Source organism: Stegastes partitus, unplaced genomic scaffold (genome assembly GCF_000690725.1).
Source record: "Stegastes partitus isolate 25-593 unplaced genomic scaffold, Stegastes_partitus-1.0.2 Scaffold124, whole genome shotgun sequence".
Classification (NCBI taxonomy): domain Eukaryota; kingdom Metazoa; phylum Chordata; class Actinopteri; family Pomacentridae; genus Stegastes; species Stegastes partitus.
The window spans coordinates 62790-86010 of NW_007577855.1; the positions used below are offsets into that span (position 1 = coordinate 62790).

At 42.9% G+C, this 23221-nt stretch overlaps 1 protein-coding gene across 6 annotated transcripts in view; it reads right to left on the reverse strand.

Annotated features, from left to right (window-relative positions):
• The window catches only part of LOC103354881 (septin-9-like), an 80832-nt gene that overhangs the window by 11731 nt on the left and 45880 nt on the right, over positions 1 to 23221 (reverse strand). For 3 of the 6 annotated variants that reach the window (XM_008278466.1, XM_008278465.1, XM_008278464.1), the window contains exons 3-6: positions 7238 to 7414; positions 1852 to 1980; positions 1659 to 1740; positions 520 to 657 (exon numbers count right to left, since the gene is read on the reverse strand). In XM_008278466.1, the coding sequence (XP_008276688.1) occupies positions 520 to 657; positions 1659 to 1740; positions 1852 to 1980; positions 7238 to 7414 (526 nt within the window). Of the gene's footprint in view, positions 1 to 519; positions 658 to 1658; positions 1741 to 1851; positions 1981 to 7237; positions 7415 to 7961; positions 8156 to 17885; positions 17917 to 22351; positions 22540 to 23221 lie in introns of those variants that run through there. The other 3 variants (XM_008278467.1, XM_008278469.1, XM_008278468.1) reach the window with 3 other exon arrangements.

Sequence of the window (23221 nt, forward strand, 5' to 3'; positions counted from 1 at the left end):
CAACACGACCTTTAAGGACAACTTGAGAGAGACGTGGTCAGTTTTATTTCTGCAAACCATCATTTACACTAAACACAATCGCTTTTTTTTTTTTCCCTGCTCAGGCTCCAAGTTTGTTCTTCTACTGGCACAGAGGCCCACCAGTGATTCTACTACAGACGGAGCCGTGGTGTCCCCATGTCTCCGTTTAATCAGAGATAGTTAAACAGAGAGAGGATGAGGAAGGAGACAGATCAATAATGAAGGCATTACAGTGGGAGTTCCAAGTCTTTGTGAAATCTGACTCTTCAAGTGATTCTGAAGTGTCTCTGAGGAGAGAATGAGTTCCACATGTGGTCATGAGAGGGTGAGATGTAAAAAAAAAAAAAAAAGAAGCTGGAGAGGGACGTGGTTAAAGAGCTGTGGACAGACACTGGGTCATGGGAGATTCCCCGAGGGCCTGATTCATCTCAGTACTTGTGGGAAATAAAAGAGGGGCACTTAGGAACAAGGACGCCGCTCTTTATTACGTGATCTCACCAGTGGCCAGTGGGAGGTATGAAGTATATGCAGCAGTGAACCCTGGAGTCTGGGATCCTTTTCTTCCTGTTGATGTTGATCTCCTCCTGCAGGTAGACTTCGTACTGGTCGTTGATGAACTTCATGATGGGCTGCCAGCTGACAAAGGAAACAGAGTTATTAAAAAGGGAAAATTCACTTTTTATAAGCTCAAGTGTGTTCCAGTTATTCAATCTATAGCTGAAGAGGGACAGTGATTGTTCTCTGCTTTCATTATGTTCTGCAGCTTTACACCATATATTATTCTCAGAGAAATGTGAAAACATGTTTTTCAGAACAATGCAGCCTCTTTGACCTTTTGCCACCACAGTGATCACCCACTACAATCATACTTCAGTCATATTTCTTCTGATGCAACACATTCAAAGCTGTGAATTATGAATATTTTGTACCTTTAGGAATTCTGTGCAAAATAAATCTTTCTACATACAAATCGTTGCATTATAGATCAAATCTGCACAATAATAATACCTCTTTATCCATGTTTCTACTCATGAAAGAATCGGTGCAATGCCATTGACATGTGCAATATTGGTATTTCTACATCCAGAGGAATTTGGACAATAGGAACTAGTGCCTATGTAAGTTTTTGTATTTCTTAAATGCTCGCATTGTCCCCTTTTGCTGCTGCAACGATGCAAATATCTTGTCTTTTTTTGTTTTGTTTGTCACTCGTCAGGTTCAATGTGTTTTCTGTTACAGGATTCCAGTGCTATCATTTGTTTTCTGCAAAACAAATGCACCCACGGGTATTAATAAAGCAACCTTGACCCTTGAATATCTCCACTGTGGGATTAATAAAAGCTTATCGTATCATATTGCAACACAGCATCGCTCCGAGTGACATAAACTGCTTTGTAACGTCCAAGATGAGTTTGAAACATTTCGTCGACTGCTTAAATGATGTATTTTTGTAAATTCACCTTGTACACGAACACATTTTCCTCAGCTACAGCCTAAAAATCACTCATATGAACTTCAGAGGCATCAAACTTTAGGTTTAACAAAATCCTGTAAAGGCAAAAAGCAGTCGTACTGATGCCATGAAGGAAGCAGCTTCATAAAAAGCTACTGATCAGAGGAGGTAAACTTCAGCTCACCAGTTCTCATTGTTGATCTGATCTCCAAAGCCAGGAGTGTCGATAACCGTCAGCTTCATCCTCACACCTTTCTCCTCGATGTCTGGACAAAGAAAAGCAGTTTGATTAGTCTCATTAAGGATTCTGGAAAACAAAAGCAGAAAAAGACATGTTGCATATTAATTAAAGGTTTTGAGCTAAAACACTGGCCGACCGTGACTGATGGACTTGATCTCGATGGTCTTGGGAATCCTCTCCTCTGGGTCGGGCTGCACTGATTTACGGCTCACCTTGGATTTGAACAGCGTGTTCACCAGAGTGGACTTCCCCAGGCCACTTTGCCCTGAGAAGGAAAAAAAAAGAGGAGACACACAAACAACGTTGAGAGAAAATAGGAACAAATCCAGCAGCGTTTTTAACCCTTGACAGTCACAAGAGCCTATTTCAGACTAAACCGCTAAAACATCTCTGTAAACAAAAACTGAAGAGGACCGAGGCTCGTGTTGGTTGTGTAGCGAGCGTACATGTGGATGTGTTCGTGTCTCAGCAGACCAGACGCCCAGCAGGGTCAGACGAGCAGCTTGTGGAGGCCAAGAGGACAGATGTATAGACCACACACACACACACAGAGAAGATACATGACCCACCAGAGGATGAATTCCCTCGTGTCGTGTCTGCAGGGCTGCATATTTCTACTGAGCATGCTTGTCTTTGTGATATATTGTAAAATAAACATGAATCTAACATGGCACAGGGAGGCAATAAGGCATGTCAGGACAGTCTGTTTAAGCCTTTTGTTAAGAACAACAAACCGAACAATCACTGAGGGGAAAAAAGAAGCTTGAAATGTATTTTTGAGACATCATTAGGGCTGTTTTTTGTTTTTTTTAGTGAAATAAAGCTATGCTCTGCAGTTGATTTCATGTTGTTTAAATTCATATAATAGAATTCCCCCTTGCATAATGCATCATTATTAAAATAGAGGCTAGATTATGTTTGATATTTATTAATTATTACAAGTGCCACACTTGATATATAACCAGGATTAGTCCTACACATTGTTGACATGTTGGGTGTTTGTCTCTACATGTCTGTTCTGTTAGATCTTTACCTCGAGTGTGAATTTATTTCATTTAAATATTTTGAATTCAGGGAGCAGTGGTGAAAAGTACATTTACTGTATTTTCATTTTAGGCTACTTCCATTCTGCTACATTTCAAGGGGGAGGATTGTACTTTCTGCTCCACTGCATGTACTTGAAAGCTTCATTTACTATTAAGATATTGATTCTACACAACAGGTACTACAACAAGCTTTTTTTCCCCAACAATTTCCCTGAGGTTCTACCAAAGGGATCAATAAAGTTTTGTCTATTTTAAAAACACATTATTATTGATCACACCACTTGTGTCTGCACTTATATCGCGCTTTTATCCAAAGCACTTTACAGTGTTTCTCATTCATCCATTCACACACATTCATACACCCTAACCCTAACCCTAACCACATCAACGGTGACAGAGCTGCCATGCTGCCTGCCATTGGGAGCAGCTTCTGGTTCAGTGTCTTGCCCAAGGACACTTTGACTGTGGAAGGGCGGGGGAACGAACCGCCAACCTTACAATCAGAGGACAACCCGCTCTACACCTGAACCACAGACGCCCACTGATATGAAAAAAAAAGAAGCGATGTGTAGTCTGGGTCTCACTTGAGACGTCTTTGAGTTGTCAGCAGCTCCAGCAAACATTGATTTTTTTCCTCTAAACTTACATGATCGCATGGTTTAATTTGAATAAATGTTCAAATGATCCGATATCTCACCGAAAATCACAAAGTCCCAAACTGAAAACAGATTTGTGTATCAAAACTTTGTTTCTCCTTCTTTCCTCTCCCATTAATCATCTGACGATGTATATACGAGTGTGTATAACGTAGTTCAAACAAGCTCCATCTCCAGCAGCTACAACAGCAAAATGCTGTTTACACGCTAAAGCTTCATAATTAATAATCTAAAGATGCCGTAATGTATCAAAGAGACCAAACCATGGATTTTAATTTAATCCTTCAACCACATTTCGCTGCCAGTACTTCTGGATGTTTATTTAAATCGGATTGTTCATTTGGTGCTTCTACTTGTAATGGAGCGTTTTTACATGAGTGTGTTTGAAGAGTTCATTTGCAAAAACAGAAAACTTTTTGTAGACTTTCAGAAAACTTGTTTTGTTTGAGATAAAATCAATCAAACTGAAGTTGAGTGGATTTGACTCAGTAGAAATGACATGACAAAAAAATAGAGATAACTTAAGTTTGATTGATATTGTCTCAGGTAGACGATGGAAAAGTGGGTTTTCTGACGGTTTGTGATGATGGAGTTATCTGTTTTTGCAAATGAACTCTTCATATGTGCTTTTATTTTGGTAAAGGATCTGAACACTTCCTCCAGCACTGTCAGGGACGGATCAAGCAAAGTTTACAGTGTGACAGAACATCACAGAAATAGAAGGCACTTTGATTTTACTATGCAACTTAATACATTTACAACATTTATTATTTGTTCGATCAATAGAAAAACATAGTTTGTGCTTTCTTTGACACTGATAGGATCCCAGTGATACATAATCTATTTTATTTTTTTAGTTGTTTAAGGTAACATGTTCAACAATGCTGGTTTTTTTTCTTTGCTAAAAATAATTATTACGTAAACCTGATCCACACATATTGCCGGCTCCCTGTTTGCGGCCCCTGCGGGCGTTGGCTGTGGCTGTTTGGAGCGTCTCTGAGCTGCCAGACCTTCTGCAGCACTCGCGGCGCCTCCATCCACCTCTCTCTCACCTCACACACACTTCGCTTGCAGTCGACTTAATTGCACACATTCCCCCACAAGCGGACGCTCACATTTTCTTTCTGCGTCTCGCTGGCACACACATTCAGACACCTTTCGCTGGAGTCAACTCGCTGAGGGGAGGGATTAGGCAAATGCATTGTCCGAATGCCACAACACCACAAGGGACAGGGCCAAGACCGCAGCTGCTCAGACCTCTCACGTCCCAACTGGCCATCCAAGTGACAAATCTGTTGCCCAAAACACATGCTTTACTAGAATCAGAAAAGATTATTGCTATTTTTTTAATGCATTCTTTCCATCTCAAATCATTAGATTTTTAGAACCAGCTGTCTCTGATTTGCCTGAAATTTTAATGGGATAATATATGTGCAACAGTTTATCTTGACACATCAAATACCTTCAAAAATTGCTCTTTTTTTTGCTTTTTAAATTATCCGTCGACCTACTTCCAGCACATTTTTTTTGCACATTGAAATTTGAGCCTATCCTTGAATAACCATATCTCAGGAACTGTTGAAGATAAAAGCCTGAACTTGTTTCTCTTCCTGCTGTTGATCCAGATTCTGCCGTACTGGACAAATACATCAAATAATCTCTGATTATAGATGAGTTGAAAGATGAAGAAAACAAATTGAAGGCATCATGTAAAACCTCATCTTTTAGCAGACATAAACAAAAGAAAAAAAGATAATGCAGAAGTGTACTGGTGGCACTCTGAACCTTATTTAGCTTGGTTAGAAAAATGAAAAAAGTTAGTTTTTGGTTTTAATTTCACAACTGATTGAACAGGAAGTATATATAACACATAGAAAAATGTCTATGCGACTAGTATATCGATAGTTTTTGATTTAAAAAAAGGTTTCAGGCAAATCAGAGATGGTTGAGCAGCGGCTGATACCCTCCATCGCTTCACCTCATTAACATAAGAAAGCTAATCACACCCACAGAGAGCAGGTATCTGACTGCACACTGCAGCATTGAGCAAGAGGTCAACTCAGTGCTACAAGTAACTCCCAGTTGCCACTCGTCCTTGTGTCTGAATGGTTACAAAACAACGTCAAACGTCTGACGAAGCAAAGGGATTGAGAAACGTTTCTCAGAATTTTATGAGCCAAATCTAAAAGGCAGGTCGATACCAGCCTCACAGCGAGAGGGAAAACTCCAAAGATGAGTAAGGCAAGCGTTTCCTAACACCAAGAGGAACTCGATATGTTGGTGTAGTTCTGTCAAATCAAAGCTCCCTCCAGCCAATCAAGCTCCTCATTGTTCTCTTCTGGTGTGAACTTCTATCATATTTCCCCTCCAAGTCTCCAGCGCGGGTGTCGTTTAACGGTGTCGCACGCTAAATCGAGTTTCATTCACTCTTCAGACTGCGAGTGGATACACGTCAGCGTTAAGTAGAAATGTGCAGTTTGCTTACATCGGTAATGAAAACTGGGATGCACATCTGAGGAAGATTAAAGACAAAGCTGCTGCAACTCCGGCATTTTGTTTTTCTCTCACGAACAAATATTCACTGAGTCACGCTTGTCGTTACTGTTCTCACTTAAGAAGCCGTCGTAACACTTTCACTTCATTCCTCAGCATCTATAAATCAATACGCCTCTTTTGATGAACGGTTTCCATGCAACAAGTCCCTGTCTGTCAGGCTGGAAGATGTCTCCTCGGAGCTGCGCTGACATGCCATCCATCTGCAAAAACTCAGCCCTGCAGGGCCCGAAATCAAACCCAATGCATTCTAACGTGTCAATATGAACGTAAACAAAATAAAATAGCTAAGGTAGTTAATGCCCTACATCTGTGTGTGTGTGAACCCATTCTGACATTCCTTTCCCTGAACACATTAGGTTTGTTTCTGCTGCATATATGCATGCATGTGCACAGGTACAATCATGTGTCATAAGTGTGTGTGTGTGTGTGTGTGTGTGTATAAGGCTTGATATTGAGACCTAATAGTAGTGTATAGCTGCTCTCTAAAGAAGCACGAGAGCTCCCACAGGAGTGTGTGCTTCAGCTTGTCATAGTAATCACAGTCATTATGCCACTTTCTCAGCCTGACAGCCTCTTTAGATCCACTCAAGTGAGTGTATTTGCTTGTTACATACACAAAAGGAGAGAGTTTCTTGAGGACGGCACCACGTTGGCTGACTCGTACCAGAACAAGTCAAGTAAAACCACACGTGTAAAAAGCTTCTTTCTTTTTTTAAATGGCAGCTGATTAAAGGTTTTTATTACAAATCTAATACGACATCTTCCAGGTCAAGAATGTGCAAACTTTACATGTTGTGTATGTCCTGTTTCTATGTGACAGTCACAATGCAGACGTGTTGTGTGTGTTTAACGCTGACTTTAGTGTTGCCACCGTCAGCTGACTCCATGCTTTGTTCTACATTTTGTGTTGCTGCTGCATAAACTGAAAATGTTTTAAATGGTTCCCATCTGATCCCTTTTTTTTTTTGTTGCTGAATTCAGTACTGACTCAATAACTGCTGTAAACACAACACATTTGGGATCAATTACAGCTTTATACCCTCTTGGATACATCTGCGTCAGCTCAGATTTGGGGAAAGTTTTATCCAAATCAAACATGAAGACATAATGGAGCTCAGCGGCCAGCTCATGCTCAGGCCGGATAAGAAGCAGAAATGTTACATCTATACCACGGATTTTAACAATTCAAGGATCAGCTTTTCTCACCGTTTTTGATACGCAATCATTTAGAATCCTCCACATAAGGTTTGGGATAACAACTCACCTACTACCATGATGTTGAGCTCGAAGCCCTGCTTCATGGCCTTCCTCCTCATCTGCTCCAGGATGGCGTCGATGCCGACATAACTGGAGTCTCCCCCGTGGGTCTTCTCCCCTTTACCTTGGGGTTGAGGCTTGGCGGACTCAGACATGTTGCTGTGGCTCAGATTGACCTCTGACCCTAAAGGACACAGAGTAAAGACATGATTTATGTTATGATGTATGTGTGAAGCATGATGATGATGATGTTTGAGCAGTTAAGTCTACAAATTTGGAAAGAAAAGTGGAGGCAGCAACCTCAAAAAGTGACAGCACAGTATAGAAATCGCATTAGCAGCAGGTTGAGTGTGAAGACCTTCTAAGATACTGATCTGAGCAGCTCATTTCCTGTGTGAAACAGGATACCAGCCTCAAAATTCACATTTATGTGAAGCCACACTTTATACAAGTGAACATGCAGAAGTGACGATCTATCATCAGAAACATACAGAAACATCTGCTCCCTAATGCTGCATAAACTGCATCCAGAAACCACCTCGTGTTAGCAGCCCAGAGACATTTTGACTTTTCAGAAATAAATGATGTGGAAGTTGTAACCACAGTGAAACTTTACAGCTGCTTTTTTTCTTTTTTCTTTTTTTCTTTTTCATGACCTTAAACGAATCAGGAAGACAAAACGCACAGACCTTGTCGGGAGAAGCAGCGTCCAACTACAAATCACAGCTTACCTCACTTTAAGGAGGACCGGTTGCTAGAAGACGAAGGCCGCGTGCCAAAGCGCCGCTGCAACAAGCAAACTCAAACACAACTCGGCTCTGCCAGAATGTGCTAGTACGTGCTCGCAGCAGAGGCAGCGGTAGACGACTCACTCCTCTTAATGTAGGAGGAGACACCGTTTCCTGTGCTGTGACACAGACGGGTGGCAGCATCTGTGTGAGGTTTGCAGACGCTCGCGACCACATATACCTAAAGCTGAATGGAGGCAGACCATCCTGACCGTATCTTTTATGTCTTTTTTAGGTGAGCAGACAATTACATCCCGACTGTGACAGTTCAGGCTTTATTTTGGTCTGTGAGTGCTCAAAATTCCAGCCATTTCCATGTTTTCTGGACAAATATAGAAGCCTTTGATTTGTCTCTCTCACACCACAACACAACGGTCCGCCTGTGACACGTGTTTACGGCATTATGCTTGTTGACGGTATACACGCAAATGAAGCAAACAGCCGGCCTCAGGAAACAGAAAACAGAGACACATGTACACTCTGATTAAGGTCGACGGTATATCTCCAAAGATTCATCATAACCACGTCTTAATTAAACAGCGTGGAAACAGCGCGTGCTCTGTGATCACAGGCCTTCCTGCTTCACACATCAGATATGTGCACTGACATGATGGGATGTTTGTGCACACAAATATGCGCTAATCTCACCCTTGAACAACAAAGCTGAGCGCCTCTAAGACTCAAACACCCCTTTCTTCTCTTCCAAAGAAAGACAAGAGAGCTACAATTTTGGACCATATGGAAAGGGCACCGCACCTTAAAGAGTCTCTATAGCATCGAAAGTTTCCCTTGCTTTCAACTCTCTGACAGTCTAATGGTTAAATGATGAACTGTGCCGAGAAGCCAATTGTGGCTTGGCTAAAACTCTATAGATGCTATTATCATCTGTCAGTAAATAATCACCAGACAAGCTTTAGTTTTTGTATTTTTTTTTGTACAAGATGCAATTTCCCTTTAAGCTACGATATTCATTTTACCAGGAAAAAAAAAAATCATGGCAATTCAGGAGCACAGTTCAATCCAAGCTGTAATCTAAACCCTCTGATAATACCGCATCCCGGTGAGCTCAAGCTGATTTAGTGCAGCGCTGTTGACTTCAAGAAACCCGACACGGAGCCGCCGTGACTTGGAGGAGATACAATAATCGCGAGGTATTTGAGTCGATTTATCAATTGCTTGTCTTTGCAAATGTTTGTATGTGTCACAAATTGTCATTTGGCTAACCCTGCGCTGAACTCGTACTACGCTGAGCGCCCCGACGGCATCCAGTCGCCTCTTGAATGACAGAATGCAGATTAGCTCTGATGACACGGTCCAGGTCTGCAGCCAAACTGGCTTCTGGGCGGCGTGACCGTGCCAGTCCTCCGGCCATCTGCTGGCTTACGAGGCTGCTCTCTGAGAATAGACGCACTGTAGCAGAGGCGCACATAGAAAATGTGAGACACGTGTACAGGCGGTTAAAAAAAAAAACAGGAAGAACAAACAGCAGAACCGGGAGAGTCGAAAACATCTGCCTGGCAACCGCCCTGCAGCTTTGATGTGCACTTCTCCTTCTCCAACAGTTTCATTATTATCAGCGCTGCTTCCTCATGATCCACTTTCAGTCTCAGAGCTGCGGATTAGCCGACAGTTAGCAATCATCTGCTTTTATTCAATTATTTATGGGCCTTATGTATGCGAGTGACAGCTCTGCCATTAAGTGTGTCTCCAGTCGAGCGGTGCGTTTCACGGGGAAAGCGTTAATAGCTTCTGCCGCAGAAAAACGACATTTCTCTGCAAAGCTCATTATAAACGAGCGGGAGCATAACTGAGATCACGACTTAAGTTGCTTCAGCGGTTGAATCCAAACTGTTTTCGAATGAGAGCGACTCGAAGGAAGCATCAGAGGTGTGAAACTGGAATCATGTGTGAGGAATGAACTCATGAAACAGCTGAATCAATGGATCTAAATGGACCACTTAGAGGGGGAATCTGGATTCTGAATATTTAGGTAGTTTAGCCCATAGACTGTATAAAAGATGGACGTAGCAGCCGGCCCCGAAAAACGAAGCCAACCCGGAAGTGTCAAAAACCTGCAATATCACTACGTCCACTAGCTGCTGGCTCCAAAAAGCCCTGGCTCCCATAGACTTGAATTGGAAAAGAAGTGATCACAGATCACCAAATACCGCATTCCTACAGCTCAGGATTTTCTCTTATTAGTTTTCATGGTCAAATCCAGAGATCAGGTGGCCAATCTGAAAATAAATCAATACTGAATTTTTAAAAAATCGTCAACATTTTGCGGGACAAGGGGCGTGGCTGGATTGATTGACAGTTGGCAGCGACCATACAGATGAAGCGAGCAGAAGTCGGTAAATGTGGGCGGGCAGAGAGGGCCCGCCTCTCAATCCGTCTGACCAATCGCTGCTCCTATGGCTCCGCCCCCCTCCGACGATTTTTGCGTCACTGGCTCCAAAAATCCAAGATGTCAACCAGGAAGTAGCAAAACCCTGGCTTCATTTTCTCAGTGCAGAAACCAACGGGTGACGTCACGGCAGCTACGTCCATCTTTTATACAGTCTATGGTTTAGCCACATTTACATAGTTAGCATGTGCAGGATTTATCATCCCCTTCACTTCAACTGCCCCTTTTAATTGAAAAAAAGTTTGACCCTCCTCTAATCTTCCTTCATTAATAAACAAATGAATGAAAACAGCTTTATTAAACTACAAACAGATGCTATGAATGATCACCTCCCGCTGAGCAGAGGAGTTTTTTTTTTACCTCATGACATTCAAAAGCAGCATCTTAGGATTAGAAGCTTTGTTTAATGAATGGAGATGAGTTCAGGCTTTTCTTTGCATGAACGGATAGATCGCATCAAGGGATTATTCTTTCCTCAGTTCAAATGAGGGGGCTGTTTTAAGGTTTATCACTGGAATTTACATGTGCATCTTTATATTTGTGAAGGTGCCATCTTGCTGTTTGTTTACGGTGTGCACAATACAACAAGGCTTTCTCCAAATGTGTCTTCATTTGAAAGCGCTCCTAAGTCACTCTTACAAAAAGGAGTTTCTGTCGTGTGTTTTATCTGGTACTTGTTTGGTTTCCTGTTTGTCACCGAGAGCTTCGCAGCAGACAAACCACAGCTCTTACATCCGCACTTAAAACGCTTTGTGTAGCTTGAAGCCGTGCTCAAGAAAAATTCGCACCTGAAGATCAGATCACTCTCCAGGAGAAGTGCTACAGGTGTCCAGCGTCTTCCCCCGGCTCTCGAGGGAGATTTGCGAAGCCTGAGAAAAATACCCCCGATGATGTCAGCCGTGTCATCGGGGTTATTTCAGCTTGAGCTCGCAGACATCGTGCATTACAAATTTGGGAGATGGAGTATGAAAGATATGGACGTTTAGCAGCTGGGGAAGCTAGAATGAAAAATGAGCTGCATGTTTTTTGGAGCTTGACCAATACTGAAAAGGATATTTATGCCTCAGCTACTTCAGTTTTACCATTCTTTTAAAATCCATCTACCACCTATATGGAAATACACGCCTAAATCAATGCATTGCTTTACTTTCTGCAGCTTATTTTTCAACTTTATCCATTTTAATTCCTCTGCATTGTACAGTATCAGTGCACAGGAAGGTCAAATAAGTAAATACGGATTCTTACTGAGCATTACTGTATATGACTAAGCTTTGGAAAGACCACACAGAGCCTATTTTAGGCACAACACAAGTGATGTTGCAGACAGAAGAGTATACAACATACAGGAGAATGCAGCAGGATTTTGTTTGTTTTATTGCTCAACCCCAGTCCAACTCCGTAGAGACCAGAAAACTCTAAACAGCTTTCAGGCCGCATTCTTGTAGTGCCTCAGCTTTCATAGAATCATCATATTAAGTCGTCAAGAAGTATGCAACAAGCAAACATTTAGCTGACAAGACATCGATAACCACTATCCCGAAGCATGAAGCCCGCTCGGTTCTGTACCAAAGGGATCTGTAATCCGACCCTCCTGGAAAACCAACACACAGCGCTCCCCTTCGATCAGATATAATTTTCTGTCTTGCTGTAACAGAGAATCCCCTTCCCACTGCACATTCACACATAACTCAACACTCCCCTCTCAAGCCCTTCATTAAAATCCCATCAGGCACATCACATCCAACCCCTGCATTTAATATTCACCGAGTGAAACTCGAACACGCCATCGACCGGAGACAAAGCCCTCATTGTCTTCTTGAGAAGCCTCCTGAAACCAAAGAAATTCAGTTTCCATCGATCCACAAACGCCACATCACCACTTTCCTGCCCTGCTTTAAATTATACGCGAAGGCTTTTTCTGTGTTATTGTTTGACTCCAGCCAAGACCCCGGCTGACAATGCCAGTAAATACGCCGCAGAGAGGGAAAGAAAACAGGAGGTGAAGGGCGAAACTGATAAAAAAGAAATCGGCAAAATGACTCAGTGTGTGCAACAACACGTAATTAGTGCAAATGAGCCAAACTGTTTAATTGGTGTGGTTGATGACTGACACAACACATAAGGAGCTGGTCCATGTGGGAGACTTTTATAGTCGACCATAATTTGTTTTCAGTTTTGGCTTCGCACTGTTCAGCTGGCACATTTTTTTTACAGGTTTGCAACTGCAATGCTGACGTTCTGCTGCAAGAATAACAAAAAGATAAAGAAATGAAAGCTCAGCAATAAATGGTTTTCTCATTTTTCCTGTAGCAGACACACAGAATTAAACTCATCACAACGCCAAAATCAGTCATCTGACAAAGCGATTCAGTCTGGTGGTATTTTTTAAAGGGAATCTACCAAATTTCAGGAACAAAACTCCTCCTTCACACAGGTGAAGAGTCACTTCTTATCACTTTAACAACATGTTCTGGGTAAATGGGATTTGCCATTTGTAGACAAACCAGGCACTCGTTTTGCCTTCAAAGAAAAATCCAGCTGCTCCGTCGAGGGTTAAACTTTGGGAGAGGAATCTATCATGTCTGTTCTTCTACTCACAAACCATTACTGACAGCTCTTAAATGCTGTCTGCTCTCTCAGAGCTCTGTTATTTTTTTTAAAAACATGGTTCCCGTGAGGTGAATCTCTGCCCTGGTGCAGCTCAGTTCAGCTGCATGTTTTTTCTCCTCCCCTTTCATACGCGCTTGTCTATGCAAATATGTTTTTCTGTTACTGTCCTCCAGTTTTCCACTTCTCTTTTTTGCTCCCCCCTCTTTAAAACCGGAGATGACATTTCCACTGCCCCTTTGGTGGCTCCCTCCAAAGAGGAAGAGATCATTAAGTTTTATGCCTGCTGCTGTCTAGAGATAGATGGTTAGTCCAGTAACAAGAAGGCAGCAGCAGCAAGAGTTGACTGACAGTTATAGGAATGTCACATGAACACAGGATTACCGTATGCACAGTTTAGTATAGTTTTATGGAGTCGCTTTACGAGGAGTCGGGTAAAGAATAAAGAAAGGAACACAGCCCCGCCACTACAGTAAAACACCACTCATTTCTGTTTCAGTCACCACCAACTGCAGCCCGATTTGAATGACAATCATCTCTAAAGGCAACATATGCAAAACATGTCCAGACGCTGCAGCTGAACTTAAAATACTTCATAGAAAATGTCTTTGAAGCGAGTAACTACAGACGCTGTTACACGGGAAGTCATATTGTGTTGGATGCTAATTAGCACCAGTCGTCTGGCAATCAGCACTTTACTACGCATCTTCAAAGACAAGCAAGACTTTGAATCGTCTGCACCCTAATCGTAGGTGCACTGATCACCGAAGTGAGAAAATATTCCCGTCAGAGGTTAGAATAATAAGAGCTTAGGCCAGGGGCGTTGAACTCTGGTCCTCGAGGGCCGCAATCCTGCAAGTTTTAGATGTTTCCTTCTTCCAACACACCTGATTCAAATGATCAGCTCGTCATCAAGCTCTGCAGAAGCCTGATAACGATCCTGATCATGTGAATCAGGTGTGTTGGAAGAAGGAAACATCTAAAACATGCAGGATTGCGGCCCTCGAGGACCAGGATTGGACACCCCTGGCTTAGGCCAAACAAAAGGACAAATGTCATAAGTGTCAATAAGGATATGATAGACTGAGCATGGCAGTCCTGGTCACCACGATTTACTGTACTCGCATCAAATTTCATTTTCCAAAGTGCCCTTCCAAGAAGTGTTCATATTATTTTGTCTACACGCTGTAATGCTTTTATATCGGGCCAGCCCCCAATTCTGTAGCCAAGTTAAATCTCCATGAACACATCTGACACTTCTTTGCCCGGTACCGTTGCTTCCAGTGTCAAACATTTGCATGCTTTTATGAGCACATGTTCCGCAGCTTCATCGTGCACTGTGTTGTGGTTGATTGAGACAGAACGACGGCGGGAGGCAGTGCCAGAGCGAGGCCGACAGAAGGAAGCTGGAAAGATAGCGAAGATTCTCATGTACATCAAAGAGGAAATGTCTCTCACTCAATTCCCCATTTGTTCCTTTAAAACCAAGCTTTGATTAAAAATCCAAAAGTGTCACAACAACTGAGGTCAGCGATGGGTATAGCTGACACAAACAAGAAATCGGCACTTCAAAAAAAAAAAAGACACGTCTGAAGAATGCAACCGGCCCACTTCATCTTTCAAGTCTTGTCACTTGTGACGGCCCTCTGAGAATGTGGGGCAGAGCAGATGGTGTTGCTCGGTGTTGAAATATAGCTCTCTGCTCTGAAACTTCTGCTCGTGTAAATAACGACCTGTCCCAGAAACACCTCGCAAGGATTGAAGAAGTGAGACTCAGAGCAAAAGAGCTGCACAGAGAAGGTCACTGAGGTAAAGGGCACGTCCAGAGAGAGATAAACGTTACACAACCAGCTGACAAACACAACAAAGACCGAGCGTGGCTTGGATCGATATCTGTAAGCAGAGACTGAGAAAATTGAGTAAGCAAAGCCCGGCGCAGCGGGGAAGATGTTGTGGTGCTGAGTACCATTGTGAGAGCCCGCTGTTCTGGGCAGCTCTCGGCGCTGCAGACTCGGTGACCACAGTCATAACTTAAAGCCCAAACATTTCTGAGAAACATGGAAGGGGGAACTAGGAGGGTCCCGCCGCAGCTCGGTCCACAGCTGCAGTAGAGGAACTGGTATAGGGTAGAGGACAAACAGAGCCTATAGTGCAGTAAATCAAACAACCACTAAGTATGAAGTGGGAAAGGGGGCCGACCGGTTCGCATATTTCAATGCTGAACATTGTGAAGCTCTTAATGAGGAAATGAGAAGCGTCGCGCTGTTCAGAGACGACTTCTGCACTTAGAAGATAGTTGTCTTCCACTTAGTTGTTCTCAAACTACACAGCTAATTAAGTTCTTTATTAGTTCACTAGTTTGCTGTTTGCATCTCTATGAGGCCTGGAAGGGGATAAAACAGCTTAAAGATGTTTGGCAATTAATTAAACCTCTGCTCTTATCTTTTGTCTAAATTTCAATATAATTTCCATAAAGAGAATATATTTAGCTCACTGTGGAGCTAAACTTCTCTGTCACTGTCTGCTAATCATCAACCAAGTGTTTAAGTCCAACTGTATGCAGAAACAGAGGAAGTGAGACGCAGAAGTGGAAGATCACAGTGTTGTATGTAGAGCGTGGTGTCGTCTATGACACCAGGTTTATCTGTACAAATAACTGTGAACTTTCATTGCGCAATATGCTGAATTTGAATTTCCAGTTTTAAATAACCATAAGGTATCCGTCTACAATGACCAAATGCTGTAATTTCCAATTACCCTCCTTGAATTAAAGACAAACTGACCCATCATGCCTTGAGGCTTCCTACTGCCACAGCTTTCTAGAAGACACCACCACAAACTGGCATATTCCGCCTCCCCTCCGCTCAGCCCAACCAGTGTTGGCAGGCCCACATGCTGTCACCTCTGACAGGACGCGACATGTCTGACTTCCTCCCAGCCATGACATACACGTGGAACAGAAAATATCTACTGTGGGCAGCTGCAGTGACAAACAGTGCAGGACATGTTTGCAAAAGTTTGTCATCTCTGACGTACAAAAAGTTGTTTCTTACTACCAAACTGGAGATGAAGAAAAACTGTAAGAAAAATGTAAAAACTACAAACTGGAGGAAAAAAAAAAAAAAACAAAGACTGCAGTAGACTTTCTACACATGGATACAATTAGCGACAGGACTGTAAAGACATACTGTAATGTGGTTTAGAATATTTTCAGTCAGGTTGTTTACTGTAAAACATGTTCACGCCTCTCCTCCTCTCAGCTCTGCTGCCCTCGGGGCAAATTCTTTGGTCAGAAACATGCTAAAAGCGCGCTGAATGTCCAACACGATGGCAACAACAGGTTAAGTGTGTACAGGGTTAAAGAAGAAGGTTTGAAATCTTTACAACACGTGGTTTCCTGAAAACTCCACATCTGCCAGGACTAATATTATCATATCAGAGTTTTAATCACAAAAAAACCTGCTCTGTTTATTTAATGCTGCTGGCTCTGAACAATCCTAATGAAGTGTTTATCAGTGGTTATTGAATTACTGGCTATCAGCAAGCTAAACTGATTAGCAGAATGCAAACAATGGCTGAGTGACTTTAACTGGTGCCTGATGTGAAGCATGTTGTAATGATGCTTTTTGTGAATCAGATATTGGGCAGCGTTAGGAATTAGTGATATCAAATATGTGTTAAGCTGCAGCAGTGTTACAGCGGACGGACGACTGTGGGGAAAACATGCTAATTAATTTCTTAATTTGAGTGTGCAAAGCTGAATACATCCCTTTACTGACCAAATATCATGCTATAGGGTGGATGGAAACAATAATGTGTAGATCTCTGATAACACTCCATATGCATGTGTTGTCTTTTTGAGTTACTTTAGCTACGACTTAACTGGGATATCTGGTTGTATCGTCCAACAAAGCCACTATTCAGCCACTGCACTGCAAACTGGGTAAAAGCAGATCATGTGATGCACTGAAAACATGAGAGAAAGCTGATATTTCAAAAGTTATGCCTGCCTCCGGGGCTTCAAATTGAAGCAACTAAGCAAAACCTAATTTTCTTCTCACCAGACAATTTAGGAGGAAAATGAGTTCTCCGTACTCCCTGTGGAAAAGCAACTCTCCAACTCAAAACATGACCTGCTCGACTCCTCACCTCTCCCTGAACTTGGCAACAAACTCTCCAGAGATCAGACACGAGGGATTGTCAAAATGAAATCACATCAGAAACAGCTCGGCCGCATCAGTGCTCGGCTAATCCGCCGCACTGGATCAAACCGAGCCTGGAAACTCTTCTGTGTGATGTGACGAGAGTTGGGGGGGTGCTGCAGCAGAAAGTCGGACTGAAGAGGGGAAAAAACCCTGGAGAATACTTAATGAGCGGTAAGGGCCGTCCTGATTGGTCGACGCTCGAGCCTCATGATGGGGCATTGACTATCCATGCATGCTTCAGGAGCTGAAGACACAATGGGAGGGAAAAGGAAGAAAGAAAAGGAGAGGGGAGGTAGGAGGAAAGTGAGGAGGGGGTGAAGCATGGTTCTGCTGACCCCCCAAACTCTCCCTGATGGCTGAACAATAGGAAAGGAGAGGCACAGGAAAGAAAAGTGAGGAGAAAGTAGAAGGCCTTCATGCTAAATTTGGGTGTTTCTCACAAATCTCCAAGTAAATCAATCTCCAAATCTCAGCCTTTACCACACAGAACACACAAGACACACCTGGTAAACTCACTCAGACTTAATTCACACCCCCTCACACAACTTTCTGCTCCTCTTCAAGCCTTCCACTGCCTCCTTCTCCAATCTCCAGCTCTTGCCACAAGACTGAAAACTACACAGCAAACGTAAAAATCGAACAACTCACCCAACCCTTTCCTCTCCTTCTCTTTCTTCCTCTCCCACTCTCTTTCCTCTCTCAATCACAGCTCCAGCTGGTGAGGCTGGGCTGCTGCTCCCCTTTGGCCACGCCCCCCCAAGTGGTCATGTGACCCGCCATCCCAAGTGGCTGGGGAAGGCATTCGGCAGCCACACCCCTCATTCAAGGAGAAAGTGAATGGGGAACATTGTGGCTGTAGCAAGTTCTCCCCCAAACCACGTGCGATGAAGGAAAAGCTGTAAATGTGTGTTTTTACAATCGAGATAAAAAGATATGGGGAGTGTGTGTGTGTGGCAAAACAACAAAATGCATTATGTGTGTGTGTGAAGGAGAGTACAAAGCATGTGTGTGTGTGAGACAAGAGGCAATATCCTACTTCCCCGTCCTTGAGTGTGTCCATCTGCTCTTTGCGTCCCACTGCTTTGTTTCACAGAGGAGGGTATTAGATTATATTGATGTGTGGGTGTGCACATGCTGAAAACATTCGGCCATCTCTCTCCTTCGACCCTCAACGACTCGATCCGTCTTTCACAAACACACATATGCATCCCTCCAACTGTCTGACTCATGACTGAAGCCGTGACTAACCCCGAGCATTTCTAAGTTTAGACAAGCACAACATTTTTAAAGGAAACACTGACGAATGCACCACCTTGTTTTTGATTCTGTGCTCTAAAAATGAAGCTAGAGCAAGTGTTAGTTTATCCTAACGTAGCCTGAAGTAGGGGCTTGTCCAACATAAAAATAAAAAGTGCCACTAAAGCTTATGAAATGATGAGTCAGTGGGTTGTGTTACTTTACGATTGTTTCTTGGTGCAGTAGCTTCCTGGAGTCTCAGCTGGTTGCCTAGCAGCATCAAACCACCCCAGTTATTATTTTTCCATTTTTTTAAAAGTAAGTCGGTGAAAAGTTGTGTCCAAACAAAACTTTTTTTTCACTGACTGCTTGAAAATGTGGATTAAACATTCACATTATACCCAATAGTGAAGATTTCCATCCTCTAATGTCCATTCTGGAGCCAACCTGACAACAAAAATAAGATGTCCGAACGGCGAGCAACACAAAAAGCATTACATGGATCATAAACATGCTGTTGCTAACCTGCAGTTGCAAAGAGGAAGCACACACCACAGGCTTATGCTGCTCATACTGGAGGGCCAAAGGTTAAGTTCTACCTGTGGAGGAGTCGAAACTTAAACACTGTTATAGCAGCGAGCAGTCACAACAGCTTCTTATTTTCCATTAATGCATACAGCTTCTCCCATTACAAGGTCTTTACATGAAACATTAAATGCATTAAAATTAGGTCCCAAAAGCATCAGAAAATCCTCCTCATTATTTATATTCAAGAAGACACATCTTTTCAACACTGCATACAACTCGTATTCCCTTTTTCTATTAGCTCCTTTCTCCATTTTATTCATCTTTTGGGTTCTTGTCTACTTAGCATCTTTGAGTGTCTTGAAAAAATAAGTAATATATATTATTAATATTATGTACTATCATCTCCACAACTCTGGTGAAGTGCTTTCTCATTATTCAGCATCGTCTCTCTTTCAACTTATGACTGAGCAAATCATCAAAATGATTAAACAAGTCTGCGTTTTGTGAAATGTTGCTGCTACAACCACAATTTAATTGGTCGAAAAGAGGTCTTCACGCCAAATATCACAGAGTTCTCAACTTGAAATTGACTTTGGTGCCTACTGGGCTCCAAACATTTCACCTCTGTCAGTGCTGATTTTACATGTTGCACTGCAGGACATGTTGTTTCTATTTTGCCGTGACCCACCAGCCCTCAGTGTGCAGACATATGAAATCATCATGTAGCAACACTAAAGCTGCACCGAACTTAACACTGGCTGCAAAACAGATGAAAGCGGTTCCAAATCCCAAATGTTCCCTGGAAAACGGCATTGTACGCTTCTTCCTGTGTCCCAGTTCTCCCACAACAGAGAGATTCACATTTATCACATCCGACCCGCTGACTGCAAAATAACTAATGCAGCCAACATGTAAAGAGCCGTTTGCTAAGAATAGTTTTTATGATTAAAGAAAAAAGAAAGATTTCTGGTTATAAAATGGATTCGAGTTTAACCGAGTGGAACAAGAGGGTGATTAATTTGTTCCTCTGTTGATATGGCTCGACTTTTTTTTTTCTTTCCATCAGCACACAGGCTGAAGGTCTGAGAGAGGTTTTCACAACATTCAGCAGAAATGCTTCCTTCCTGTCAAAGCTGGAGCCCAACTTCACACTTAGTGGGGGTTTTGTTGTGAACGCGTGAACACATGAATGCTTCAAACAGTGTGTGTCTATCAGATGCAGAACATATTTATTATTATTATCATTTTCTAATAACAAGCTATATGATGCACATGGTACATATGTTAAGAGATTTCAGTGGACTTGATTTAACACAGAGTAATTTTACATTTCAATTAATTTTACACTACTGGCAACTGCTAAAGACTGGTTTCCTGATCCATGTCAGTATCTGGGATGGTAACTTAACCTCCTCTGTGCAACATAATTTACAATATCTTCTCTACAATCATCTACAATCTCTGGACTATGCAGAGGAATTCTGACGAACCAAGGTTTAATTTCACATATCTCCTCACTTGTTGTCAGTGTTTCATGGGTTATTAATAAATCCAATCACGACAATAAATCTGGCAAAAGCAATTTCTCTCAAAATATTGTTTAATCCCTGGGAAGATAAATCTGTCACAGGCCACCCTCCGGTGTGGAAACAGGACGAAGCTCAATGTTTTCACTGTCCCACAGGCCTGAGCAACGTACTTTATCGGGTGGCAACTTCTGACAAATTCCTGCCGTAAATCTTATTTTTATCAAAGAAAATATTTTCCATACGGTTGTCATGAGACAGTAAATAATGTTGTCAGCGTGAACCTCGTGACACACCAGTGTCTGAAATTGCAATTTCCTCCTGTGGGAACCGCAGATCAAAGGAGAGGTCTGACTTATAGTAATAGTATAATTTTATTAGTGCTGCAAAAAGCCTAAAAGGCAGTTTGGAGCAAAAGCATGTGGGATGTACAGAATGGATGCAGGCTAACGGGTAAATACTGTGCGATATACATGTCCTGTTTATGTTTTAAGCACCGCCACCCACAACAGAGGAAGCAGCGACTGATCAACGTATGCTTCCACATTTTAATTGCACAATTCAGCTGGTACTGCTCTACAGAAATCAATGTTGGGGATCGTAGCTGTGTTTCATTATTTTTGCCTTTAAAACATCGTCCCCATTTCAGCTCAGAACATCAAACCATCAAATCCTGTGGGCTGAAAAGGTAACCGAAGACTATTATGCGGTGATGACTACGGTGCCGTGAGCCCAACTGGGGGAAAATCTGCGATTGGCCCAAAGGTCAGGGCTGATTGCTGAAGGCCACCCAATCAGAGCAGAGCACATATGGAGCTGATTAAAAGCGTCACCTCCATGACTCAGCGGATCAAGTGACTCGGTGACACATCCTCTTTGCCTGGAGAGGATGGAGAGCCGAGGGGAGGGCAGAAAGCAAAGAGGAGGAAGGAAGGGAAAAGAGGAGGCAATGAAAAAAAAAAGAGATAAAATAGGAGGGAGGATGGGGGGGTAGTTGCAAAAGAAAGAGAGAGAGAAGGGGAAAGAGGAAGAACATCTGGCTTGGCCTGGATATCTACGGGGAAGATAGCTGGGTCTGCTGGAGACTTCCTGTTGTGTTTTTTCGCTCTGCTCCCCTGTGGTGCAAATGGAGACAGCATGTGTGATGAGTGAGGACACCCTGAAGTGGCCTCCAAGACTGGGCCTCCTCCCCCCCTGGCTTGAAATCACCGAACATAAACTAACAGTACAGATGGATTCATCTGTGTATATATCCTGAGCTGCTTCGCATGTTGACAGTGAAATACTTTTGTCCTCCAGGTTAACTCCGCTTGGAGATATTATCTCAAGGTTACCATAACTCAGGCATGTGTTTGCTTTTTCATCAGCTTTGTGCTGAACTAACAACGAAAGAACTGCTGTGTTCAAGAAGGCTAGACTCTGTGGTCAGAGCATTTGTTTGTAGGGAAGTGTTTGCCCGTGATGTCTTTCTGTCTGTTTTAAGCCACCAAAGCTTCCCCAGCTGGACTCCTTCACACAGAAAGCTTTGACAAACAGAGTTAGCTATTACCCCATGTGCTCAATTTAAGTTTTCTTCTAAATCAAACCACCTCAGCACCATGTTTCTACAACTTAAAACAATGTAAAATGCAAGAAGAAGAAGAAGAAAAAAAAAAGTTCAACCAGCATTTCTCTATGCATCCTTTTCCCACATTCCCATCTGAAGAGGATTCATCCTGCCTCGGCTTGATTGGCCTTAATGGGAACCAGGCAGCTCTCCTATCTCTGTAGAGCGATTGTCTCAAACAGCCGAGCTCTAAAGCCAAGAACTGAACAGATACTCACAGAGGGGTTCCGTCTTGTGGTTGTTGTATATCTCACTGCAAGTAGAAGTCATCTCTCCTTGCAAAGCCCTGTTCGTCTCTCTGTTCCTTTCAGCAGGATTTAAGACATAAAACTCCAGCCTTCTAGCCTTCTCTCTACGTGGCAGCTGCTGTTAAAGATGTACGACTCTAGGAGCTTATTGAACTAACTACTCTTTTCCAGTACACACACACACACCAACATGCGCTCTCTCATCATGTTCTGGAGTCGAAGCCTTCCCTGATGAACAATAAACAGAGCGACTCCAGGGGATCGGCCTTCTGGGGAATCCCTGGCCCCTCGCTAGATCTGCGGGGGCGAGAGATAGGAATGACTCAACTCAGAAAACGAAGGCAAAGACGGAAGGAGCTCTGTGATTAAGCTCTTTGTGCGGTCGCTGCTTGTCTTCGAGAAACATCTAACCGAGTTATGATGCTAATTATCTATAATAAAAACCTTCCAAGTGCAGAGACAGGAAAGCAGAGAGGAAGAGAGAGACAGAGAGTTTCTGCTTTTAGAGATCACAGACGATTATCTTTCTAAACCGGTGTGACATTCACAATTTGTTTGTAAGGGTTGGACAACAAAAAGCGTTTCCAGCCAATGTTGAATCTCACTGCGCGTAACAGAGCAACTCATCCGAGGCAACTTGCCCTTTCCCGCTTCAGTTGTGCATTCTTCCTCCATCTGCCTCCTCTTCTCCTGAGTGATGTTGATGTCTGCAGTCTGCTGCGTAGCATCACCCAAGAACTTCACTCCATCGAGGCCGGAGGTGAAAGTTCACCCCGAGTTCCTCCGAGCTCCCCCGTCAAGCCTTCTCCCGACAGACGATGGTGTTCTTCGAAGAACTTA